Here is a 23,255-nt window from a genome sequence, read left to right as displayed (position 1 = left end):
ATTACTGTAAATTGTTAATCTTTCTCTTTCAAAATTGCTTTTTGGTCTCTCTAGCACCTGGGCACACTGGTCTTTGGCAGGACTCAATAGATAAGTTGAAAGAACAAAACTGCAAATAAGCCACGGAAGTCAAACTGCAAGTATCAATAGCTTTAAAATGCAATCTTTTGAAGCAGATTTATTATCAATTGGCTGTAAACTAATGACATCTTGGAAATTTAAGTTTTTTTCAAAGTCAGCAATATAGGAATCTATTTTCAAAAATCTCAATTCTTAGCATTTTTGTGTTTTCTTCATTATTGGAGTAACAAGAAATATACATACACATACTCAGACTTTGCTGAGGCCAATTCTAGATTCTAAGAAGTTTTAATGTTTCCAATTTTTATCAGAAAGCTTAAGTATTCCTTTACTAAAATATCCATTTAGTCCTTTGATAAATTTAGAGATTTTTAGGATGGCAGTGTTTAAACCAAATTAAAACCTACAATAAAACTAGCTAACTCAATTTTATCTTTGACCAAGACATTTGGAAGTAGTTTAGTGAAATTTTAACTTTTTTTTTAACATTTTCTATTGATTTATAATCATTTTACAATGTTGTGTCAAATTTCAGTGTAGAGCACAATTTTTCAGTTATACATGAACATATATATATTCATTGTCACATTTTTTCCTCTGTTAGCTACCGTAAGATCTTGCATATATTTCCTTGTGCTATACAGTATAACCTTGTTTATCTATTCTACAATTTTGAAATCCCAGTCTATCTCTTCCCACCCGAAATTTTAACTTTTAATTACTCTATCACAGAACTTACAATTTGTTCTGAAAAAGTTAAATACTAATACTGACATGCAAACTAACATGACCAAAATTATGTGTCAGATCTACATTATTTATTTACAGTATCAACAGTGATTTTTTAAAATAAGCTTGTTTAAAGTTCAAGATATAACTGATCTTAGATATATTGTGCAGTATTGAATTGCTAGCTATAGTTATTATGATATATTTAATAACATTTAATTATGTAGTTTATTTAAGAGCTATTAATTTAAATAAGTCTGTAAATTCAGTATTAGCCAGACTGATGTGCACTAAATGTTTCAGACTTCCACCTGGAATTAAAACATACCATTACTGCATTTGTTAAAAATTTATTAATGCAACTTCACCTTAAAATATTTAAAAATAATTTTATCAGTTTAATATCTGATACGTCCTCTATCTGAGGACAATATATTAAATGGATTTTTTGGGGCAGGGAGTTGGAATAAGAGCTTGCTCCATCCACTCCACGCATCGACCTGGTACTGCAGTACTTCCAGGAATGGTGCACCAAAAATAAAATAAAATTAAAATAAAATAAAATTAAAATAAAATTAAAATAAAATAAAATAAAATAAAATAAAATGTTTAAAGATATTTTAAAAACTAATCTCCTTCTTTAAAATCTTGAGCTATTAATTTTAAGCTTACAAATCAAGTTTCAGTATTTTCCAGAATATTTTAATAAGATTTTTCTGTAAAAATTATAGCTTTAAAAATAAGCAGTTGTTTGGGAACCCAAAAAATCAGTTTAATGGGCTTGATTTTATTTATTTATTTATTTTTGTCGTTACTGGTTTTTTTTGTGGAGGGGGGGGGTTAGGTTATGTTTGGAGGAGGTCCGGGGGAACCGAGGATCTCACGCATGCTAAGCATGTGTTCCACCACTTGAGCTATCCCCGCCCCTCTCAAAAAGCAGTTTAAGAACACCACTAAAAAATAATAATAAAAAGAAAAAATTAAAATATTAAAAGTAAAATAAAATTTTAAAGATTTTTAAAGAAATGTTTTAAAACCCAAAAAAGTTGAGGAAAAAAATCAGAATTAAATTTAGAGCACTGAACTAGTTCCAGTTAATATCACACATTATATACATGCTATTTAAAACAACTACTTTGATGTTTTTCAGAGGTTTGGGGGTTTTTTTCTTTAATTTTTGGTCAAACATTGCACAACACGTTTCTTCTTTCCATAACTGATGATGTGGGTAAACCACAAGCTGGAGTTTTCGGAAAATTAGAATAATCTGTAACAAGTACTAATAATGAAACCTGTTGATATTGTATTAATAACAAAGACATTTAAACAAGCTTTAATGTATTATCAGCCCAGAGATGGGTAAATATACTTCACTTTTAAATCAAGAATCCACTATTTTAAAAGGACTGAACATACTACATATTACAACAATTTTACCCCCTTCCAGCTCCCAAACACCTTTAAAAATGCTTTTTAAACCTTCAAAACTGTAAGGGGCAGAAATAAACTATACTTTTCTAAAAAGTATACATCCATAGATGCTTACATATATATACAAATCTCCACGACAAGAAGAAGAAACTACACAGTGGTTGCATTTGGAGGAGAAAAGGATCATTTTAATTATTTTTATGGTTTAATTTTTGTCATGTATACCACAGGGTTTGTTTTTTTTAACTCTTCCAACTTTTTTAATTACCATAGAAAAAAATGAGTTTTGTTTGATTCCTGTGGGTGTTCTTTAAACTAGTTTTTGAAATATATACTGTATAAGATTCTATTTGTTTTATTTAATTATTTTACTTTGGGGGGAAGGTAATTTGGTTTATTTATTTTTAGAGGAGGTACTGGGGATTGAACCCAGGACCTCGTACATGCTAAGAATGTGCTCTGCCACTGAGCTGTACCCTCCCCTCTCCATTTGTTTTAGTGCTTACATACCACTCACCAAGAGATTTAAGATTAAACAGGAACACTGAAGACATATATGGCAATGCTCTGCCAATTCACATCTGCTGCAGGGTCAGTACATCAAAATGCAACAGACTGGGAAAAATGCATGATCACGAGCTAAAAATAAAGTAAGATGGGTATGGAAAAAATAACCTACAAATGATTAACAATTATTATATGTGATGCATGTACCGACAATATCTATTACATCTTCAGGTGCAGAGCACAATGTCTGAAATTTAGAGTTAGTATGTCTTATACATGCTGTGACCTGATTTTCACTAGTTACAGGATAGCCCCAGAAAAGACTCAAATACATTAGATTTATTGCATTTAGGCAGCTAAAGTCTGTTTTCAAATTAAGTACAAAGCTGCTCATCTAAAACTGAAGTACAAGCATGCAAAGATTTCATCTAGTACTGCAGACATTAGATTATCATAATCACTTTTCCATGTGTGCTGAATCGTGCCTTCAGCGCACCACCATCACGCTAAAATACCTCTTACCTTAAAAACTTTCACTTTGACAGAGCAACAAAATGTTAGTAACACGTTATACTCTGTAAAATAAGCATCCATGAGTCCATATTAATATGAACAACGTAAATGGAGAAGGGAAAGCGCTTCCTTAGAATAAAATTCCAATTAATAAGTGTAAGAAATAACAGAATTAGAGCATCACCAATTGGCAGCCACTACAGTTAATAATGGTTTCAGAAAAGAATCATCAATGAATGCTAAAATCAGTCAAAGTGTGATGAGAAACAGGATCTTTACATTGTCTCGAAATATTCCTCCACAAGATTCTTGACAGCAAGGAGAAAACACACTTTACACTGGAGAAGCCTGGCAGACACACTGTAAACAACTGATCAAAATGAACATCTCCAGGAGTACTGGGACAAAATTAGTATCTCAGACCTCCTGATATGGTCACTGAGGACATCATCACTTGTGCAGTATTTTACCAAAAACACATAACCTGATTTTAACCATGGGGAGACATCAGACCAACCCATATTGAGTGGCATTCTGAAAAATAACCAGCTTATACTCCTCAAAAACATGAAGGTCATAAAAGACAAATAAAAAACTAAGGAACTGTCCCAGTTTAAAAGAAACCAAAGAAACATCACACCTAAAGGTATTATGTAATCTTGTCCTGGATCTGGGATCAGAAAAAGGACATTTAGTGGGACAATAGGCAAAATGTGAGTAACATCTGTAGATTAACTATTATTTTATCAATGTTATCTATTTTGGTAATTTTACTATGGTCATTTAATAGAATGCCCTTGTTTTTAGGAAACACACATCAGGTATTTAGAGGCAAATGTTTCTGTAGTTCTGCAACTTACTCTCAAATGTCTCAGGAAAATTGGAGTAGTCAAAACTACCATTTGGTGGGGGAGAGGGCATAGCTCCGTGGTAGCGTGCATACTTAGCACGCAGGAGGTCCTGGGTTTAATCCCCAGTACCTCCATTAAATAAATAAATACCTAATTACCTCTCCCCACCAAAAAGATTTCTTTTTAAATTAAAAAAAAATACTAACATTTGGGGAAATGGGATGGAAGGTATAAGGATAAGGTGTACTGCTTTTGCAACTTCCCTGCAAATTAAAATGGCAAACTTTTAAAGCCCTCCCTTTAAACTACATCCCCTCAACTATCATCCCATTTCTTTGATGTCTTCACAGCAAACTCCTTGAAAGGCTATCCACACTCACCATCTCTACCTCCTCTCCATCTATGCATTCTTTCACAGACCCACACTACTCAGGCTTTCAAGCCTCACTGCTCCATCAAAACTGCACCTGTCAGGATACCAGCAATGATCTTGCCAACTCCATCCTCATCCTATTGTACATCATTTGTCATAGCTGATAACTCTTCTTAAGCACTTTTCTAACAACTTCTAGGGACTTCTTTCAAGATTCTCCTCCTACCTTATGAACCATTCCTTGAGCTCCATCACTGGTTCCCCTTCATCTCCTCTCCATCCCCTTGGCCCCTCACTGTCCCCCCACCTCCTCCTCCTCCATTTACTATCTATTCACTGTCTTATCTCCACATGTCTAACAGGCATCTCAAACTTAACCCAGCCAAACTGACCTCATCTCCATCTTCCCTGACCATGCTGCTCACACAACCTTTCACAATTAGAGGAAACTTCATCTTTCCAGTTGTGATTCAGTCATAAACTGTCAAGGTATCTTTGGTTCCTCCATCACTCCCTCCACATTTGCTGTCAGCTGTATCTTCAAAACAGAATATTCTAACCATGCATGCCCACCACCACTGTCTCTGACCTATACAATTCTAAGTTTTCTCCTAACTGGTCTCCCTGATCTCACTCTACCAACCATGGTCTACCCTCAGCAGAGTTCCCTTTTAAAGGTAAATCTCATCAGAACTGTCCCTTCCATAAATCCTTCCATGGCTTCCTCTCATTCCATTCCTACCCTGCAGTATGCACGTTCATCTCCTACAGCTGTCCTCCTGCTGCTCTGATCCAGCCACAAGGGCTCCTTGTGGACAAGAAAGGCAGTGAGCACGCATTGGTGGCTCCCGGGCCTGCTGTCCCCTCTGCTTGGGTCGCTCTTCCCCTGGACACCTACCTGTTCATTCACTCCCTTACCTCCAATATGCCTTTGCTCATGCAGCACCTTATAGATGAGGCTTTCCTTGACCATCCAGTATCAAATAACTAAACACAGCCCCCTGCCAATTGTCCCCATTCCTCGTTACCTGCTTTTTTCTCCCTCCATAGCCTTTTACACGCCTCACATTATGTATTTACTTGTCCATCTCCCCTCTCTAAATCCGTGCTATCCAACAGAAGTATAAAACAAGTCACAAATGCAAGCCACATAATATTAAATTATCCAGTAGCCACATTCAAGTAAAAACAGGTGAAATTAATATAAAAGTTACTCATGAGATATTTTATTCTCTTTTTGAACCAAGTCTTCAAAATTCAGTGTGCATTTTACATGTGCACCACACCTCAATTTGGATTAGCCACATTTTGACTGCTTGATAGCCACATGTGGCCAGTGGCTGCCCTACTGGACAGTGCAGTCCTAGACCCTAAGCTTCACAAGAGTAAGTTCTTGTCTTCTGTTCACTTCTGTTTCCCAAGAACCTAATGCAGTACCTGGCATGTAATAAACACTCAAAAATTTGTTGAATCAATCATTTAAAAACTGCTAAAATCCAAGATCAGCAAAACAGAACCATTTGAAAAAGAAAACATAATGGCAAGCTACCAAGCTTTCTCAAATCAGTAAAAATATAGAGTAGAAAAAGATGTGAAAGGTCATTGTTGCATTTAATTCTTGAAGGAAAAAAAAAATCATTGCCTAAGACAAGAAAACTACCTTGCCTGTGATAAGAACAAAAGTAGTTATTTTCTAAATTTAACCAACTTACTTAGGGCAAAGAAAGCTGGCTGAAACTGGACTCTTTACATGGTCATCCTTACAAAGAGCTGGCACATGCTTCCAGCCTCAAAACACCTAAACTGTCAAAAGAAACTGACAGTGCCCTGAGATTCTAGTTACACTTCTTTGATGTTTTAGGAATAACCAAAGGTACTGAAGGCTGTTCACTTCCATGCAGGGTTCACTTTGGTTTGAGGAACTTAAAGTGTAACGGTAGGTGCCCTAATGTCCAAACTCACTTCATTTTGCTCATGTGCATTTGTTTTAAATGCTCCCTAACTATTTAAATATTTTATCTTTCATACACCTGGATTTTTCTTTTGTGTTTAGCTTCTTACATTTTTTCCTTTTGTTTTTTTCTCTTTCCACACCTGTTTTTCACAAACTGACTTGTGTAAAATTCCCCTATTGAGGCTAACATGCCATGGAGTTGCATAAAATCCTCACTTGTTCTTGCCATCTGTTGTGTTATGATGTAAATACATATTCACAGGAATACTGAATCCAAATAATTTCAAACATCACATTTGTGTAGAACAGCAATTCCCAGCATATAGCATGTGGACTCTTGGGGGGGGGTCCCCGGAGACACTTTCAAAGAGGTCGAAAAAGTCAGAACTATTTTTATAATACTACTGACATGTGATCTGCCTCTCACTGTGTTGACATTTGCCCTGATGGTGCAAAAACAATGGTGTGTAAACTGCTGGCACCTTAGCATGAATCAAGGCAGTGGTATAACCTGTAGTAATAATCACCATATTCTTCACCGGCACTTGCAGTAAAATATAATCCAAGTTTCATCTTTAAATGTCCTTGATGAAGCAGTAAAAATTATTAATTCTCTTAAATAATCCTTGAGTACACACCCTGTTAATATCTGCATGAAGAAAAGGGCAGTGCGTGTGAAGCACTTGTGCTACCTGGTCTGGGCATCTGGAGAAAAAGCGCTGTGCAGCTGTCTGAGGTGCAAGATGGAACCAGCCACTTTTTGCATGGAGCACCATTTTCACTTGAAAGAGCTGTAGACAAACTATGGTTATTTATGGTAAGTGTCTGCTGGACATTTTCTCAAAGAGAATAAAATCAGCCAGTTACTTCAAGAAAAACTAACAGCATTTATTGCCAATGAATGAATTTGAGCTTTTAAGTAAAAACCAGAATTTTGGCAAACTTATCTACCACCTTGAGCTTTGACAGTCTCCCAATACTTGGGGGTAAAAGTGCAAGAGAGACCAATGGATTTTAATGTAACAAAGCACAAAAAAGTTTACTGATATGATTTCAGATTCCACAATTCACCTAGCCTTCAAAAAAAACTTCCACTTGCCGAGTTTTGGGGTCAGAATAAAATATACACAATTATCTAAAAAGACTATTAAAATATCCCTTCCCTTTTCTAACTATTTATCTGTGAGAGGCACATACTTCAATCAAAACAATATATCACAACAAATGAATGCTAAAGTAGTTATGAATGTTGCAGCTGTCTATTAGGCCAAACATTAAATCTGCAAAAGTGCAAAACAATCCCACTCTTCTAATTTATATTTTGGTTTCAGATGAGTTTTTTTTGTTACCAAAATCTCATGTTAACATATAATGGGTTTACTATGGTAACATACATATTACTATATTACTGTGTATGTACATACCATGTATATTCATTTAAAATAATTTTAAACATTATTCACTTAATTTATAATAAGTATTTATCAATAAATTAAAGCAAGCAAAAGCTCTCTATGGGGTCCTCAGTTTTTAAGTGTCAAAGAGTTAAAACTGAAAAGTTTGGGAACCATTAGAATAGAGAGTAAAACCAAAAATGTCCCATTAGCCTCTCTCCTCCTCAATCAGTTCCCTTTTACAGAGATAACCACTCTTCTTGGTGGGTTACCAGAACTTTTCCTGTGTTTTCATGCAAACGCGCATATGAAAGTCTTTCTTTCCCCCTAAACATCTGTCCTTTAAGAGCTATCCCAAAACATGCTTTTCAATTTGTTTTTCCCATGTCAGCTTATATAAATTTATACCATTCTTTGAAAATGCTGCAAAATATAGCACAATATAGTTTGTTTGAATATGGTACATTTTCTTTGTATGGACATTTATTTCCAATGTTCTATTAAACAACACTGCAAAAAATAAAACTTATCTATTTTTGCCAAGTATTTCTTTACAATAGAACACTACAAGTGAAATTGTTAGCACGGACAAAGACATTAAATATACCTAAAAGTTAGAAACTGCTTAATGTCACTTCAAAGGGCTTTTAAGAAAAAAAGAAAGGGGTTCTTTGTAATCTTCCTCCGTTTCAAAAAATTACCCTCTAAAGCTCAAAAATGAGTCAAAATGTTCCCGACAGTCAAATTAAGGCTAGGAATCCTCTTTGCTTAGAAAGTGGACAGTGGTGAAAGTTCCAGATTATCTGTATGTCTATTAAAATCTAATGATCGATATAATAAAACCCAAAAGTTTATCTGTGTATATGATGGACTCCTATTCCAAGACCTTTTTACCAAGTCCTGCCTGGAGTGGGAGTAATTTGGAGTTCCTTTACAATACTGTTGATTAAAACTATGCTTACAGACCACACAAAACTATGAGGACTGGGTTGTTTTCCATAATACTTGAAGGGTATTCACATTTTAAGTTCTAACAGATGCTGCCAAATGGCATGCCAAGAATTCTCTAACTATCTGAGTGCCCATTCCTACACAGTTTTGCCAACACCGTGTATTATGAATCTTAATTCTTCCCAACCTGTTGGGCAAAAAAAGCGATTACAATTGGCATTCCCTTGATGACTAGTAAGGTAAGGTATCTTCTCCTAAGCAGACTGGCTTTTCAGATACGTCCTCTGAACCACCACTTATCCTTTTGTACATTTTTGCAGTATGCTGTCCACCTTTGTAAAATTAACAGTTCTTTATCCCCTATTTTTTTTACAGTATGATGTCTCTTAAGAGAATTTCATAACTAGATACATTTTAGGGATTCTAAGACCTACACATCTAGACAAAGTACAGATTCTTAATAATAACTTAATCTCAACACATAACTCATATTCTACAAAGAAGTGTGAAATATTTCTATGTATCTGTACATATGAGAGACCAACTATGGGATTATGCAGGAATAGATACACTCATCTCTTATTTTCAACTGCCACTTGTAAACATATAAGCTTATTAATACGAGAAAACTCCACTTAGGTGTCAGATACTCCAGTAAGTCCTTTACAAACATTATCATTTAATTCTCAACAATCTTGTGCAGTAAGTTTTACTGTCCCTATTTATAGATAAACTGAGAAGTTTACAGACTTTTATCAGTTTGTCCAGGATCACAGAGCTGAGCAAGGATTCTGTTATCTGTGTAATCCCATGCAAGATGCCACTGGCCCTCCCAACAGTGTGTGTACTGCTGCCCTTGACTTTGCTCAGTTAATAGTATGTGTACCTAAAAGGGTCTCATTTTTCTCCAAAGGTTCATTACATCATTTGAGACGTCTTAATAAAAGTCAAATAATATCAGATGCTTTAATCATCACTATTGATTAAAACTATGATTGTCTTAGATACTGACAGACATATGCAGGGTAGATAAGATTATACTGTATAGCACAGGGAAATGTATACAAGATCTTGTGGTAGCTCACAACGACAACAAAAAAAATGTGACAATGAATATATGTATGTTCATATAAAACTGAAAAATTGTGCTCTACACTGGAATTTGACACATTGTAAAATGACTATAACTCAATAAAAAAAAGTTAAAAAAAAAAAACTATGATTGTCATCACTGACCTTAAAAAACAGCATAAGGTCAGTCAGCCTTACTACACAGACCCTAGTCCTCTCACAATTGACACTAATCACCCTGTCAGAGGGTATCCTGAGAACAGCTCTATACCCACGGGATGTTTGGGGGCATAACCATTTCCAGGAAGCACTTCAAAGGTAAAAGCAGTTCAACATGATCTCTGGTGATCAGATCCCAAAATTAATCCAGGCATCAAGTCTTGCATGATAATCCCAAATAACCATCTGCTAAATGACATTAACTAAACTGACGAGCCCCCGAAGTTACACACATGAAGAACAGAATAATACAGTCACTCCTGAAGCACACAGGCTGCTCCTGCCGCCCCTCTGGGCTCAGCCTCTACCACCATCCTGCCTCCCGCTTAAACCTCTCTTAATTCCAAACAGCTTGCCATTCCCCCGCACACACCAGGGTATTTCACACTTACATGCCTTGGCTCCTGCTGTCCCTTCTGCCTTTCCCATTCCCACTGCACACGGTTAGCCTCGGTTGCCTTCACATGCCTTGTTCTCTGAACCGCTCCCTGGCTGGCTGCACCAACACTCAGCTAAGCCTAATGCCCTTCCTGTGCTTCTGGGGCATCCTCTATACACCTCATGATGCATTTACAACTTCTCTTTACCTGCAGAGATATCACTCCACCTTTGGCATCACTGCCACAGTGAGCCACTGTTGGTGTTGAATATAAAAATGTCACCCACAGATTGAGACAAAACAAAATCAAAGTCACTACACTCCATGTGCTTTCCTTTAGAACAAGTATCTTAGTCTTCTTTCTAGCTCCTGAAACCTAGCATGCAACTGACTACAAGCACACGTGCTCAATCTATGCTTGTTAAACTAAAAATTTCTCTAAGTCATAAGAAATGAATTCATTTCTGAAACTCAAAAAAAAAATGCAGAAAAAGGTAAACTAGCACACCAAAAATATGCACATTAAAATTTTCAACCATACTTATCTCACAAAGATAAAGCAAGAGCGTCTCCATTCTTGCAAGAGCAGCTGATTTAAAAAGAAAAAAACACACTTGTGGATCACTGGAGAGAACTCAATCACTGCTCAAAACAGTTTTAACATCACCATAGACACTCTTAAATAAGCTCTCCTGTCATCATCTACCCAGTTAGAGTGGTAAGCCGAGTAGGACTTTGTTTTGGAAACTAATTTTTAATCAAATTTCTCCTCAAAATATTATTTAGTAAAGTTTCCACCTCAAGAAAATACTGTTAGTTTCTGAGGCTTAAGATCCAAAAATTCAAGGTGCTAAGTATAAGAGAACTTAAGCCCCAGGTATTTGAACTATAAGTTATCAGAATTTAACCTTTATAGCTTTTGACTTAATTTTTACATTTAAGGGGCATAATGAATCTCAGGATCTAGACCTGTCAGAGTTAGTGCAACCTCCATGGTAGAAAGAATCAGGCTGTTCCTAGAATGATACAGTCTTCCATGCTTGAAAAGATGGTTTAACCAAACTGTCTCACTGCACACTTCACTGCAAACAGCTCCCTTGGTTGTCAAATTATGATGAACCATGTCACTAGCTAAACTTAGTGCTCAGGGAAGGGCACTTAGCAAATTTAAATGTCCATGTCTTTTGATACAGCAATTTCCAGTCTAAGAATTTACCTTATAAAATTATCCAATCAAGAGTCCTTATAACATACATATAAATATGCTCAATTGAAATTACTATGAAAAGAATGTTTAAATTCTTGCACACCTATGCTAAACAATGCAGCTGTTAGTTTAAGTACACTGAACTCTTTGTACCTACACCGAAGATTCTTCGGGAAAAATTATTTAGGAAAAGTTTAAATAATACATAATACAATTTGACTATTAAGTTAGAAAGTGCTTGTGGATACATGCATGGAAGAATTTCCAGAACACATACTAAGTTACCAGCTGTAAGACCTGGGAAATGCATGGGGATAAGAAGGACTGAAAAACAAGTACTTTTACGTTTTACTTCATGTGTTTTGAATTAATTTGCATGCATACATTTGCAAGCATTTGTAAGATATTTACTTAATATTTATACTCTGCTGTATCTAGGTTACACCTTAATTTTAAGAAAAAGTAATACACGCTCAATGAAAATTAAAACCAAAAGACACCACCCACAGATTTCTCCTTAGGAGCCCACATCCCAAAACAAAGTAAAAAAAAATTTTTTTAGTTTTTTTTGGGGGGTGGGGCAGTAATTAGGTTTATTTATTTATTCTTAGAGGAGTACTGGGGATTGAACCCAGGACCTCGTGCATGCTAAGCATTCACTCTACCACTTGAGCTATACCCTCCCCCATACTTTCATACTTCTTTTATCACCACCAAATATAATCTACATCTAGCCTTCACATTTGAATCTCAAGAGGGAAAAATACAACAGTTGCCACTGGAGTGATACTGGGTGATACCATATTGATGCTTTACACACACTATCCTCAGGATCCTATGAGGCATCATTTCCATTCTAACCTTCCAGACTCGATTTCCTCATCCTTAGACATCATGCATTCAGAAAGCAGAGCTGGGGTTCAAACCCAGATCTGACATTCTTCTAGTTGGACCCTTTGTTTCAACAAGAGCACATGAGACAAGCATCAAGGCTTCTAATCAAGAGGTTTCAGCATGATTTCTCCCTCCAAATCTCTCCCAACCCTTAATATTCCAGGTTTAAAGAGACTTCTTTCTGCAAGCCAGGATCCTGCTAAACTTGCTAACAAGCTGGGACAACCATGCACCATGGACTCCAATCAGGACACTTCTACCTCTTCTGCAATCTAAAACACATCTCCCTTTAATGGAAAAAATATGAAAACAAATACATATATGTATATGTAAGACTGGGACATTGTGCTGTACACCAGAAATTGACACATTGTAATAGACTGTACTTCAATAAAATGAAACAAAACAGATCCCGTGAGTTACAATCACCCGCCTGGGATAAAGCCATAGCATCTATCTCCTCAGGCCCTCTGTTCTCCTATCTCCTCATGCCCCTTCCAACTTCCCTGAAACTCATTTATATTAAAATGAAGCTGCTAAAGAAAAAAATAAAAAATACTTTAAAGGAAAAAGTAGTCTCATTTTCAAAGGATGTCCGGATATTTTTATTTCTTAGTAAGCTCCAGATTCCAGACTACCTGTACCAGTCTTTTTCCTACAGGACGACAATAAATCAACTCTTTAAAGCCAAACAAGATTCTTTTTTCTTCAGAGGAAGCAAGAAACAGGACATCTCTGCTCTAACTTGCCACTGCAAAACACCATCAGGCTGCTATGTAAGCTACTTTTTTAAGGATTTGACAACTTTAAATGAGAGGAATGAAGACAGGGCAGAGTCAGGGGACCTGGAAATGCGTTCCACTAATCACTTGCAGTGCCTTGGGCAAGTCACTTCTTCTGCCACGGCTTTATGGAGAATCCTTTGGTAAAGCAACTAATACCACTAAAAAAAACCTATTGTGCTAGTTCATTTTATTGGTTTTCCCCTCTAAAAATAATAGATGTTTAACACATTCTAGAAATAGTATTCTATTAATCAAAGGACTTGCACAAAGAAAGTCTTAGGCAGAGTTATTCAGACCAAGTCACCTGTCCCAAAATAAACTGCTCTAACACTTCACCTAGTTTTGGTGACTACTGTGGCCAATGAGGAGTCATAATTTGAGGAGGCTACTTTACCATGGACCAGATTTTTTTTTTCTTTAATGGAGGGAGGTAATTAGGTCTATTTATTTAGTAGAAGTACTGGGAATTGAACCCAGGACCTCACGCATGCTAGGCATGCACTCTACCACTGAGCTATACCCTCCACCAGACCAGATTTTTTAATATGCAAAAATGAGTTTAGGTTACTTAAAAGGGTTCTTGCATTTCTTATAGCTCAGATTTTATGAGTAAAATGGAAGGAATGTGTTACTTATTCCAGCGTCCTAAAATAACAAAGTGATTAAATTATTTTAAACCTAGCCCATAATATTGATAAACGTTTTGACCATTAGTTTCATCCTTTGCTTGTCTTTCAACAAGTATTTACACAAGCACAGGGAACCACTGAATTTAGTCTACACTGTTTTGGAACCAAATGTGTATTAATAAAAAGCAGGATGGGTTGTCTATAATAAAGTGAGCTCACAGTCACCCAAAGTGTTGCAACAGATGCCAGAGGGTAGGTCAACTGTCACACACAAGTCTTGTCCATCAGGCAAGCGGATCTACTAAACTTAGGAGCCTCTTCTATTGCCCCAGGTTATAAATACATGTCCATAGATGTTTCTGGAATGTAAAAAAATGAACTCAGAGCCAAATAAACAAATTCTGGAAGAAAGGCTGTATTCCGGGTTGCTCCAAAATTCTTAAATCACTCTCCATTTATTTACAGCAGAGCCAAAAGGCTGAGAGTTAACACCACCCCCACTCAAGTATTCATCCATCTAAAGCACAAACTCTCAGTGATTTTCTGCACAGTTGACTACACTCTCCTCCACAGGCTTTCCTCACTTATCTCCCAGAAACAGTTCACCCTGCCTTCCACTAATCGCTGGCCTCCGTAACTCTCCTTTGCTGGTCTCTCCTTCCTCCTACAGCCTCAGGTTCAGTTCCTTGGTGATCCTGTCCAATTCCATGATTTCAATACCACAAGCTAATGAAACTTCTTATTTTCACCTCCACTTTCCACCTTCCCCTGAGCTCCAGACTGATATATCCAACTACCTATTCGACTTCATTTAAATTTCTAATCAATATTAGAAACACAGTACGTCAAAAGTAAAGCTCCTGATTTCCACCCAAGAATCTGTTCCTCCTCCTCAGTACTCTCCATCTTGGTAAATGGCACCACTTTTCACCCAACTGTTCTGGCCAAAAAATTCTGTCATCCTTTACCCTTCTCACACGCCTCATTTACCTCATCAGCAAATGCTATTAGATGTTCCTTAGAAATATACAGAGTCGACCACTACTCCTCACCTCCAAAGCTAATACCACAATCTCTTGCCAGGATATTACAATGGGGATTGGCTAAATGTAATTTTCAGATGTTTTATGGTCTAAGCTTTTTGAAGCCAAAATGCTCCCCAGTTTGTGGAAGATCCCCTACAAAGACCGCCACCATCAATTTCTCCTCTCTGCACATGCATGCCACTCTACCATTGAGAGACAGAGTCTATTTCCATAGTCCCCTTGAATCTTGCTGGCCCTGTGACCTGCTCTGATCAGTAAAATGGGATGAAAAGCAATAATGTGCCAATCCTGGGCATAGCCTGTAAGAGGCCCCGCAGCTTCTGCTTTCACTTGCTTGCAGCCAGCCAGGGGCTACTCCTGAGTGCTAAGATACCACGTGGAGACAGGTGATCTGGACAAGCCCCAAGACGTGTGCATGAAGTCTTCTTAGACCTTTTAAGCCCAGCTTAGCAAATGATCCAAAATGATACCACATGGAACAGAACCAACCTCCTAGCAGACCCACAGGATCATGGGGAAGAACAAGTTGCTATTGTTTTGAGGCACTAGTTCTGGGGTGGTTTATTAAGCAGCAGTACAGACGTGAAACACCATGATCACAATGGAATCGGCATCCTCAACAACTAAGTGATAATGCCAGACAGTCTAAGGACTTCAGCCTCTTTCAGCTTGTAGTTTAAGTATATTCCTCAAAGAATACTTCCATAATTTCAAACTATTTCCTAATCAAGTTAAATAGTCTCAGCATAATTCTCTAGAACATACAATTTATGTACTGTGTATTCCCCTTCAGGGCAAAAAAAAAAAAATCCCACATACTATATTGGTATTTATAACTGTTTATTTACCAATACCGAACTCTTGCCAAACAGCTATTTCAGACCATGATAAATTACACCCTCAATTTTAATAGAGTACTGAAAACTATGTTTGCCACCAGCTTTGAAGCAAAACTTCACAGTCATAGCCAATTTGTAGACAGATTTATGGGGCAGAGATCCTAACTAATAATGCCAATCCTATCCCTTGGTCACCGCTCCCACACTGCCACCTCCTGTCTTATGACTCTAGAAACTTGAATCAGAGTCAACAGTCGATAAAGGAAACTCAGCTAAGAATAGCACAGCCTCTCTCCTTCCTCCCAGACCAAACCAACCACCAGTTACTGAATGGTAATTCATACCTTTCAAAATTAGTTACTGCTAGAAAAGTTGCTGTCTGAATGCTGCTGAAGACAGTTACAGTGGAGTTGCTTCACACACACACAAAGATGCCTCAGCAGCTTCACTTCAGTACAAAATCCCAGACCTTTAACAACACGGGAACTGCAGTGGTGTGGCCCATAAAAGGATTTCAAAGTATGGCAAAGATCACGTTCCTCTTGCTGACTCCCCGAAGGACGTACACATGCACTAGTAACTGAGCTACCACACTACAGAAAAGAAACACAAGTCAAGTTTCTTACAGGGAAAACCCTAAACCTCCATAATTCCAAAATATATACATTTTAAACTCTAGCTGGTAACTCATTTATTTCAAGCCAAATGCAAAACTCAGAAAATATGCCCCTTATTAGTTTATTATAATGGCATGTGGCATGAACAGAGAATGTAAGTGATCACATAAATCAAAAGAAAGGCAGAAACAGAAGCCAAGATTCTCAACTCCCACTGGCTCCAGGCACATGTCATGTTTTCAGTGTTTTCCTTGTTACTGTGGACAGCCACACAGAAGCAACTTATCAACACTTTTTAAAAATTCTAATAAGGTCAAAGTGAGAAATCTTTTAAACTCTCTCAAACTGTACTGAGAAAACATGAAGTCAAGAAAAATTGCATTGGCTATAACCACTTACACAGTCATGCATTACTGATCTTAAACCGAGCACTCCAGAGATAACCTTGTCTTTGATTCTTCACCAGCCACGAAAACTTCCCTAACATTCAGAATCTCAAGTCGATGCATGTGTGAGAAACTTGCCCAATTCACAAGATTCACCTGTACCACACTGATGAGTCAGGGGCATACCTGTTTAAATGTTGAGCACTAAAAACAGTTTTTATGGTCCTGAGACAACAGGGTCATTTGTCCTGGCTAATGGTCACACTGCTGGTCACCGCACCATTCTATTCTATACTTAACAGCTATTAAAATGCAGCACTAGCTTTTAAACAGCCATTTAAAGTAAGATTATTTAAAACCCTAATAACTTTTATACATTCTCTATATCCAATTCACGTGCTAAACATAAGATTCTAATACGGAAATAAGTTGTTCGCTTAATTTTTTTCTTTTTTTTTAAGGAAGGAAAAAAGACATTTGAGCACCACAGTCTGTTTTAACAAATCCTTCCTGAAAAAATATTAACTCTAATATCCTACTATTTTTTCTCCTTTATTCAAATGTATTTTTGACTACATACAATTCTAATCAAAGCTAACAGCTAAATCTTGAGGAAGTTTAAGCTATAAAAAAGTGGAAAATAGGAACTTTTTTTATAATTTAAAAAAATAATGAAAAATGAACTAAAGCCACCATCCTCTCAGTTCCCCAGTGTCAGCGACTTTGCCGTTCCCTCTCCCATGCCCAACAGCCCACAACATAACAAAAAGGAAATCAGTGCTATTTACATAATCACATAGGGGCACAAACAAGGTCCCTCAAGATACCAGTGGCTCTTCCAACCAAATTCAGCTAGTCTTCCAAAGTCTCAACAATTTTCATACCCACCCTTACCCATAACGGGGGCACATTTTTTTTTTAAAGCTTACACCTTCAGAGTGAAGCCCAAGTATTCATGTGCTGTATCTTTTATATTTGGAATCACAAGTACAACACTATCACATGTACTCAATGCAAATCTTTTCATTCTGGATGCATGAGACCTCAAGCTCCGTGAAGCACTTCTATAATCTTCCCCAACTGAGGGGTATCTGAATGCAGAAAAGCAACATTCCTTCCACATTCCCCTGAGACTTCGGTAATCAGGAACTAAGCTTGGTCTGAACCAAATTCAACAATGCCCCTTACTGAAAGGTTCCCGCCCAGCTCTGCTCCCAGCCTACCAATACTCAAATCGCCTCCTGGGCCTGCTCCCCGGTTTAGTCGCTGCAAGCCCATTCATCCATCTCAGAGTGCTGCCATAAGCATTCTTCAGCACCGGGCTCCCAACATGCCTCACACAGCAGGTATAAAGGTCACTGCTGCATATATGGGTGTGCCTGCCTCAGATGCCCACACGATGATGGGATGGAATGCAATGACTGCTAAGCACAAATAACTCCACCCAGAAGGCCAACAGGCTCATTGGCAAGGACTGGTCTGCTGCATTCAATTCACTGTCATCAGTACCACCTCTTGACCTTCCTATAGGTGCTGGGCATGTGGTTCGCCAGGATGCCTTCTCTGCCCTCTCCCAAAGCCTATTTAGACAGTAGAACAGTCCAGATAAAGAAAACTGCTATACAGCTCCAGGGTTCAGTTAAAAATACAACAACAATCAACAAAAACTGTAATACAGATTTTCAGCTCATTTTTGGCCATTTCAATACAAGCAAAAGATTTACTTGATTGCTCTCTAAATCAGTAAAAAAGTTGTCTCCCATGTCCTCACTCCTACTTACTTAGCTAGTAAGACAGTATCATTTAAAATCCTAAGCATTTTAATGCTAGTGAAAATCAGCTAGAAAATTTAATTTACATTGTTAATAAACTGAAGAAGCTTCCATTGATAAATACTTGCTGTCACTGGTAATATTTTACTTTATGTGCTTTCCTAAATAGGAACTCCTGTTTGTCATAAAGTAACAAGTAACTAAGCCTGTTTTTAGGTTGGGCAAAAAGCCTTTAAGAATAAAACAGGTAGTCTTATTACCAAAAAGTTTTTAACCTAATTCCCTACACATGGGGGAGAAATTCACACCAGGTTGTAAAGGAAAAATCAGCAGACTAAAGCAAAGTAACTGTATTTACATACAGGTCAAGACATTTAATGTTTAAATTTAGAAACCCTCATGTTTAAATGCCAGTCTTTCAACAGAACCATTTGCCTATTTCTTATTCAACATTGGAAGAAAATTAAGACACAGTGACTAAACATGAAACCAATTAAGAGTTTGCAGAATGTGCTTATATTTTTTCCCCTAGATAAACAACTCAGACTATTCTTTTAAACTTCTTTTTAAGGAAGTAAGACTTCTCCAATTTTTCAGTTGCTATTAAACTGAGATCAGCTTGGACAGTTTTCAGTACACATCCTATTATTTAAAAAAATTTTTTAAAAAAGAACTCCATTCTCCCATATAAAATAACTTGACCCCTACCAAAATTCCCCAGCCAGAACTAAATCTATCTGGCCATGCAAATTCCTTTCCAACTATCCTAATAAAAATTAAATACATGAAGAGAAATCCACAAAAATCCACATCAGCTCACTACCAAAAACACAATTTGTGAAAATGCTTTACCTGGAAGAGAGTTCAAACTAGAAATATGCATAGGATGACCTGTTGGGTCATCTCTCTCTGCAAAGCACCAGGGAAATGCCTAGCAAACCCCTCTGCCCTCCAGCACACACTCTCACCAATACTTAATCAGACACACGGAGGCCCTAGCTTAAATTAACTCCCAGTTTACTACTCGGCCCAGGTTGGGAGTTGGGGTGGGGAAAGGGGAAGGCAGAAACCCCAGCCCCACCCTGCAAAACCTAGAGAGGCAAAAGCCAACCCCAGCACCACTGGGAGGAGCAACACCTTTCCAGTCCCAGTTACAGAGCCGGTATCTGGCCTGCTTTGGAGAAAGGAGCCATTTCTCCAAAATACTCCAGAGATTAAAAGTCTCCAAATATTCTATAAACTGACACACTACAACGGCTCTCCAAAAATGCAATCCCCTTGCTTAAGCAGCACAAATCTTCAGTCCTTACTATTTCTTGATGGTTACCTGTAAGCAAAAAATATTTGGTGAGGCGGGGGGCGGGGCGGGGATGCTGAGCAGGAGACAAAGGAGAGTTTGAAGAAAACTGTCTAACTCTGCAGTGACTGAAAGGCCCTTCTGGGCAGAAGAAGCCCAGGCGTTCACTCACGTGTTCCAATCCCAGCAGGCGAGCTACCAGGGTAAAGGCAAATTCCACTCCTCTCAGATGTGAGCACGGCCCCCCAGGCTTCTCAGACTCGTCGCCGCCAACTCGGGACAGAGAAGGAAAGGAACGCCACACCCGCGCGTGTCGGCCGCTGCTTTCGCCTATCCAGTACTTTCAGGTGGGGAGGGGGGGGGTCACCCATTGCTTCCTAATTCCTACAGATTCCCAGAAACTGCCCTCTGAGACTGTGATTTCCTGTTCCAGCAACCTGACCTACTCTGTCAGAAAACATATAGCTGCGAGAGTTTCCTTGAGACTTTTATACTAGTAACAATAATCCAGTGGCATGGGCCACAGACAAGCTGTCTATTCCTTCGCAGCAGTACCAACAAACACACAACACACACACACCTGCAAATGCAAGAGAAGACGAGAAACACCAAGCCATACAACAACCCAATAAGCGTAAGAGGGAAAGTTGTTTTCAGCTGTGTTGAGTCTCTTCTCCCAATGGTTGAGAACCGAATCTATGAGAATAAACAAGCTCACCTTTGCCTTTTTGGGACCGAGTGCTCAACTTCTATGAGTTTCCCGTGCAGTTCCACTTTACCTGCGGACACACAAGAGGTGGAAGACAGTTGGCCGGGTTTAGCGGCTCTCTGGGCCCTAAGGACCCGCACAGCCTAAGAGGCGACACAAGTGGCCTCCTGAGACCCCGAACTCCTCCGCTCGTCCGGACGCGGTTCTAGGTCGAGAGAAACGGGCCCCGCGCAGGTGGGAAGCTGACCCCCTCGGAGCAGCATGTACTTTACAGAAGAGTGGGAAGGGGGAGGAACTGGCTGAGCCACCACTTCGGTAACACTCTATCCTTCCCGGCACCCCCCCCCCCCACCTCCGGACTGACACGGCGCCTCCGCCCACCTCGCTGGACACTCCACAAAACAAACTCGGGGAGGGGGTTAAACTGGCTTTCTTCAGGTGGGGGCGCCAGGGCCCTTCTCCCGGTTCAAGCTCAGGCCCGCTGGGAAGCGGCAGTGGCGGGAAAGGTTCGCGGACAGCAGGGCAGGCGCGGAAAGCGCGAACGCCCAGAGATGCATCTTAGCACTGATTGTACAACGCGCAAAGGACGGCCCGGCGCCGGCCACCCCGAAGGGCACGCGGCTCCGGGAGGGACCCGAGCGCAGCCTTTCCCTGGGCGTCCCGCCCCCGCGCGCCGCCCTGCCACGCACCGTCCTCCGCCCTCGCGGAGCGCGCCCGGCCAGCGGCGGAGGCCGCAGCCCCAGGCCCAGCGGCCAAGCGCCGCAGCGGTGCTCGCTCCCTGGCTACCCCTGGCCGCCGGTGCCCACCTGCCCCTCTTGCTCGTCGGACACGGGGAGGTTGAGCAAGGAACCCGCGTCGGCCTCGCCCGCCTCCCGCAGGGTCGAGAGGAAGCGCGGGGCCGCCGGTGGGAGGCACCAGCCCGCGCGGCCTCGCTCGGCAGCGGGGTCAAGGCCACTTTGAGTTCTCCCACGGCCCGGGTTTCGGGGAGAGGGGCAGCGAACCCAACCCCGTAAATAACAAGCACAGAGAGGAAGGAAGGAGCGAGAAGCAGGCGTTCGCGTTCGGCCCCCAAGGCCCGGCGTGCCGGAGCCTGGAGCACGCGCCTGGGCCCGGGCGGGGAGAGCGCTCTCGCTCCCCCCGCCCCAAGCCCCGTTTCTCCGCGCCGAACGGTCCCTCGCTTCCCTCGGAGCCCGCGCCCAGGCTTTCTTGACAGCGCGTCCGCCCTCAGCTCGCAAAGATCGGCTGGGGAGGGGAGCCGCGGGGGCCGGGTCGGAGCCCAGCCTGGAAGAAGCACCCCGACTCTCGCGTGTGGGCGCCCGGGCCTCGTCCCTTCTCCGCACTCGCCCAGGCCGGGGCCCAGAGTGGACAACCCGGTGGCAGCGCGGGCCTGGCTCCGGGCCCTGGACCCCAGCAGGCCCGGGCGGGCGGCGCGGGGCTGAGCAGGCACTCCGGCGGGGCCAGGCCGGGGCCCACCTGAAAGCGCCTCGATGGCCTTGAGGGCCCAGCTCTCGTCCGGACAGTCCACGAACGCGTAGCCAGTCTTCACCAGGAAGGGTCCCGCCACCGGGATCTTGGCGTCCTTGAAGATACTTTCCAGGTCCGAAGGGACGGCGTTCTCGCTGAGGTTTCCGATATACAGTTTGTTCATTGTGAAGAGTGGTTGTTTAAAAAAATTAAGAGAAAAACGAAAAATTAAAACCACCCACAGCGATGGATGGATCCGGCGGGTTTTGTTCCCCTCCTCTTCTCGCCGTTAAAATACACAAACACAGTAAGAACCAAGGACAAGAGCGAGGAGCGAAAAATCAGATCCGAGGATTCTTGTTTTTCCTCTTCTAGGTATTAAAAAAAAGAAAAGAAAACCCTTGCTACAATCCAAACGCATCAACGAGTCTTCCTAACTCGGAGGAGGAGGCGGGATTAGCGAGAAAAAGGAGGAGAGGAGGGGAGAAACTACTTTTTGTCTCTTCCTCCCCAACCCCTTTGGCATCGGCCAGCGGACAGTGAAAATATCACACTACGTGAGGGTAGGCACCGCCTCCCCATAAAAAACCCCGAAGGGTGACTGGCAGGAGGGAGGGGAGAAGGGGTGGAGGGAGGAGGAAGGCGCAAGAGGCGGAAAAAATCCGCTCCGAGTGTCCGGCTTTTTGAATGAGCCACGTGTTCAAACTACAAATCAACGTCTCACGTGAGGAATCCCAGCGCTTCAATTAGAGTGGGTTTCGGGAAAAAAAAAAAAAAAAAAAAAAGAGCTAGCAAGAGGAGGAAGAGGGGGAGGGGAAACGAGATTGGGCAAGGGACCCTGAAAAGGAGAGATGGGGGGGAACGCTAAAGGAGCCACAGCCGGGGCGCGGAGGGGAATGCGGCTGGGGGAGCTGATTGTCACAACAGAGTTTAGAAAGGGTTATCTGGTCGGGGCGGATCCTAGGGGGGAGGGGAGGAAGAGGGTAGGAATATTGATTTTTTTTTTTTTTTTAGTGGGATAAGAGTGGCGATGCTAGGCAATTCCTCAGCTCTAGTTACCGGAGTTTAAAATATTCGATTTTTTTAAAAAAATAGGTAATTAACAAAGCCAAAGAGTCACAATTCCAAACTCTCCTTGTGGCTTTGATGACAGAAAA

General features: G+C 40.4%; 1 protein-coding gene and 1 pseudogene across 4 annotated transcripts in view; one reads left to right on the top strand and one right to left on the bottom strand.

Annotated features, from left to right (window-relative positions):
- IGF2BP3 (insulin like growth factor 2 mRNA binding protein 3) overlaps window positions 1-22,648 on the bottom strand; it is a 121,924-nt gene extending 99,276 nt beyond the window's left edge. For all 4 annotated transcript variants that reach the window (XM_031455046.2, XM_031455047.2, XM_064487505.1 and 1 more), the window contains exons 1-2: window positions 22,108-22,648; window positions 20,644-20,704 (exon numbers count right to left, since the gene is read on the bottom strand). In XM_031455046.2, coding sequence (XP_031310906.1) covers window positions 20,644-20,704; window positions 22,108-22,282 — 236 coding nt within the window. In that variant the 5' untranslated portion in view covers window positions 22,283-22,648. The remainder of the gene's footprint in view (window positions 1-20,643; window positions 20,705-22,107) is intronic.
- LOC116154142 (U2 spliceosomal RNA) lies at window positions 1,174-1,347 on the top strand (annotated as a pseudogene).
- Window positions 22,649-23,255: the final 607 nt, after the last annotated feature.

Source organism: Camelus dromedarius, chromosome 7 (assembly GCF_036321535.1).
Source record: "Camelus dromedarius isolate mCamDro1 chromosome 7, mCamDro1.pat, whole genome shotgun sequence".
NCBI lineage: Eukaryota > Metazoa > Chordata > Mammalia > Artiodactyla > Camelidae > Camelus > Camelus dromedarius.
The sequence above is the reverse complement of the archived record's forward strand: the minus strand, read 5'-3'. Positions and strand labels throughout refer to the sequence as shown.